The sequence below is a fragment of the Barbatula barbatula genome (assembly GCF_947034865.1).
Source record: "Barbatula barbatula genome assembly, chromosome: 7".
In the NCBI taxonomy this organism is placed as follows: domain Eukaryota; kingdom Metazoa; phylum Chordata; class Actinopteri; order Cypriniformes; family Nemacheilidae; genus Barbatula; species Barbatula barbatula.
In genome coordinates this window covers 20119140-20123077 of record NC_136770.1, presented here as the reverse complement: position 1 = coordinate 20123077, position 3938 = coordinate 20119140, and the positions used below count along the sequence as shown (strand labels likewise).

Genomic DNA, 3938 nt, shown 5'->3' with positions numbered 1-3938 from the left:
AAGAGATAGTTCACACAAAAGTCATCATCATTAAATCACCCTCGGTTTGTTTTAACCTGTATACATTTATTTGTTTCAATGAAAACAGCGAAAGACATAGTAAGAATGTCAGCAATTTTCAGTTCTGGAACGTAATTGACTACCATAGTAGGAAAAATATAGTATTTTCTTGTTCTTTTGAACACAAAATGAGATATTTTGAAGAATTTAGGAAAACAAACAGTTCTGGGGCACCTCACTACCATTTATTTTTCCTATGGTAGTCAATGATGTCTCAGAACTGAAAACTACTAAATATCTTTCTCTGTGTTCATCAGAAAAAAAGTCATTATACAGGTATAAAATTAAATCAGGATGAGTATACAATCCCTTAAACATCATCATGGAAATGTACGTACAACATAAAACCCTGTTGCAATCATTTCACCGTCTCACCTTTCATAATTCGCGTTTTCTTGCGCACGTGGTCACCAAACTAGTCATGTAATAGTCTAAATTTTTGTTGTGTAAGATCATGGCTTGGGTTAGAGAGTTTCTTTCATAAGTTCATGCGCAAGCTCCTCCCTGATTTCTGCCGCTGCACTTTGGGAATATATATTCGTGCTTCAAATATGGAGAGACACGAGCAACTCTGAAGATTTGCTGATACCTTAAACTATTTTTCCACTTAATCTCTGAGATACTCGGCGATAGACAACATGCAAAATCACAACAAAGAAACCGTGTACAGCCTGGTGCAGGTGAAGGGGACTTGGAAGCGCAGAGCCGGTCAAAATGTCAAGCAAGACACAAAGGGACGAGTTTCAGCTTCCAAAATGTGCGTAAAAATAAATTACTTATTTAAGCATTCACGGCGTTATATGGAGTAAAAAGTGCATGGTCGTTTTTGTAGTTATTATGACCATCTTACGTTGATAAAACAATTATTTGATATAAACTTTGAATAATTCTTAATTTTGTTTTCAACAGGAATATTGCATTTAGGTGGCTTGTATTCTGTTGTTTTGATTGAAATTGATCTAGTAGTAAATCAAATTTAGTTACGTTATTTCATTTGTTGTTAAATGGTAAACTCATTTATACTATACAGTGTAAAAAATCTGTAAACATTACAGTATTACAGGCAGCAGTTTGTTCAAAGATAAATGATCATTAAACATTAACATGTCTTTATCCTTACATTAAAAAACTATAAAGTAACATTCGCCTCATGCAAAGCATTCTGGGAACCAGAATTAGAAAGAATAGTCAAAAGGTTTATGTTGATTTCTGGTTCCCAGAATGCCTTGCATGAGGCTGTTATTTTATTGGTTTTTTTCTTTAGAGATAAAGACTTGTTAATGTTTAATATTCATCTATCTTTTAACAAACTGTTGCTGATAAAATAGATAAATATACATAGATACTGGCAACTAGCTGCATAACTACAGCATTAACGTTTACAGTGTATGTTATATAAACTGTCTATTGGAAACAATGTATTCCAATAATTCATATTTAAATAAATAAATGAAGGGCTCGACTTCAAAATGACCTAAACATTATGTTGCAGTTATGAAAGCAGCTCCTCCAACGGTACCACCTGGACAGTGGTCGCCCCCATCACCTTCACATATACAGTGACTCAAACCAAAAATCTTCTCGACCCCAGCAATGACACTCTGCTTTTTGGTCACATCAGAGACGCCCAACAGCTCGAGTCCATACGGTCCAGCACCAATCCCATAAAACGCTTTATAGTGATGGATGAGGTTGTGTACAATCTCTATGGTTCCCAGGTCACAGACTACCTGGAGGCCAGAAACGTCCTGTACGAGATCCTACCCCTGCCCACTACGGAGGAGAACAAGTGCATGGAGATGGTTTTGAAGATCCTAGAAGAAGTCCACAGGTTTGGTATTGACCGCCGCACTGAGCCCATCATCGCCATCGGAGGCGGGGTTTGCCTGGACATCGTGGGCCTCGCAGCCTCCCTCTACAGAAGGCGAACACCATACATTCGGGTTCCCACCACTCTTCTGTCTTACATTGATGCCAGCGTCGGGGCAAAGACGGGCGTGAACTTTGCGAACTGCAAGAATAAGCTCGGCACCTACATAGCACCGGTTGCCGCGTTTCTGGACAGGTCCTTCATACAGACCATTCCTAGAAGACACATATCTAATGGCCTTGCGGAAATGCTAAAGGTATATGAATCACTCGATTACTTGCATTCCAGACAAACCAGTTTGCTCTGTATGTTTTAAGCGAAGTATTTATATGTTCCAGATGGCTCTTATGAAGCACAGAGGACTTTTTGAGCTTCTGGAAACACAGGGAGAGTTTCTTTTAAATTCCAAGTTCCAATCCGCTATGGAACCGGAGGAAGACCTCATCGACCCTGCTTCTGTATCCACACGAGTCGCTATTGAAACCATGTTGGAAGAATTAGCCCCCAACTTATGGGAGGACGAACTTGACAGACTTGTCGACTTTGGTCACCTGATCAGCCCTGAACTAGAGATGGTATTATAAGCTGTATTATAAGATCACTTCAGCATTCCGCTTCATTCACAGTGTTGGGTGTGGTTATAAATTATTGTAATTATATACAGATCGGTTTTGCCGCGAGGCATTCAATGAAGGCTTTTAAGCGAAATAGTTTAAAACGTAAAACCTCCTTAGAGGTATTCCACGTGATAAAGCTAGGGAAACTGCACTGTTCTGTGCATGCTTGCCAAGCATGCATAAGCCTACACTAAATGCTCATTCATTTTTTTGCATTTCTTTCTGTTTGTAGAAAGTTCTTCCAGCCCTACTACACGGAGAAGCAGTAAATATTGATATGGCCTACATGGTGTACGTGGCCTGTGAGATGGGGCTTATTACAGAATCAGAGAAGTTTAGGATCATCTGTTGCATGCTGGGGCTGGAGCTGCCTGTGTGGCATCAAGACTGTACCTTTGCACTGGTGCAGAAGTCATTGTGTTGCAGACTACAACACTCTGGGGGGCTTTTGAGAATGCCCTTACCAACAGGCCTGGGAAAAGCAGGTGATGTTGCCTTACTTTCAAGAGAGATTGAAGAGATTTGTCTACAATCTACCGTGTCAGTGATGTTTCTCCTTAAAGGATTAACTTTATATATGACAGTACACAGAAGATATGTTTATCGGGAATAATGAACGTTTTCTTATTCACCTTTTAGAAATCTTCAACGACATCAATGAAGACACACTGTTCAGGGCTCATGAAAAGTGGTGCAGTGAACTCAAGACTGGGTCACCTCAATTAAACCTTACAACATCAACAACCTGTTTATTCTAAATGCCAGTGTTTACATATGGGGCAGCCTATTTTCTTGGCGTGTATTTTGATTTCTTTCTTCTGTAAAGATTATGGGCATTTAAGGGTTACACACTTAAGACAATTCACTTTTTATTATTATAAATGCACTTTTTAATGGCTGTACATCAATGACAACATGATATGTGAAGATCTTTCTGTAGCTGTGATGAAGCCATTTCATATATAATTTTTTATTAGATATTTTACATATAAAATGTGAAACTAGGTTTTTAGCTTCGTGTTTGATGTAATGTATGCAATTCAAGTTCATAATAAACATTTCAAATGTTTTTAAATGATTTAGCACGTAATGCTTTAATACAAGATACAGTTACTTTATTAGGCTTTTATTACCTCTATTTGTAGGAATTCATTTGAATGGATACCACATGACATAATTTAAAACACTATGTGTTTGCTCAATAAACACACTTAAGTACATTTGTCACTACGATATACCAGCCAAGAGGCTGAAGATGGAGGGGAAGAATAATAAGCACTTTATTAAAAACATCTCAGATATGTCATTGACGATGCACTGTGCACAAATTTAACCACTATTAATTTGCTAAGAATAGACAGTGAAAAGTTACAGCTTCACAGCAATTCATG

At 38.1% G+C, this 3938-nt stretch overlaps 1 protein-coding gene across 1 annotated transcript; it reads left to right on the top strand.

Moving 5' to 3' along the window:
* The first annotated feature begins 576 nt into the window (after nucleotides 1–576).
* On the top strand, nucleotides 577–3624 carry eevs (2-epi-5-epi-valiolone synthase). The gene is made up of 5 exons (XM_079460661.1): nucleotides 577–817; nucleotides 1553–2186; nucleotides 2269–2505; nucleotides 2780–3032; nucleotides 3187–3624. The coding sequence occupies exons 1-5, from the start codon at nucleotides 699–701 to the stop codon at nucleotides 3303–3305; spliced, it is 1362 nt and encodes a 453-aa protein (XP_079316787.1). The 5' UTR covers nucleotides 577–698; the 3' UTR covers nucleotides 3306–3624.
* The last annotated feature ends 314 nt before the right edge of the window (nucleotides 3625–3938 follow it).

Bases quoted from the DNA above. Each gene is read 5' to 3' on its own strand.
- eevs (XM_079460661.1), top strand. From the start codon at position 699: ATGCAAAATCACAACAAAGAAACCGTGTACAGCCTGGTGCAGGTGAAG. The intron at 818-1,552 runs GTGCGTAAAAAT...ATTATGTTGCAG, and splicing joins CGAGTTTCAGCTTCCAAAAT to TTATGAAAGCAGCTCCTCCA. The intron at 2,187-2,268 runs GTATATGAATCA...TATATGTTCCAG, and splicing joins GCCTTGCGGAAATGCTAAAG to ATGGCTCTTATGAAGCACAG.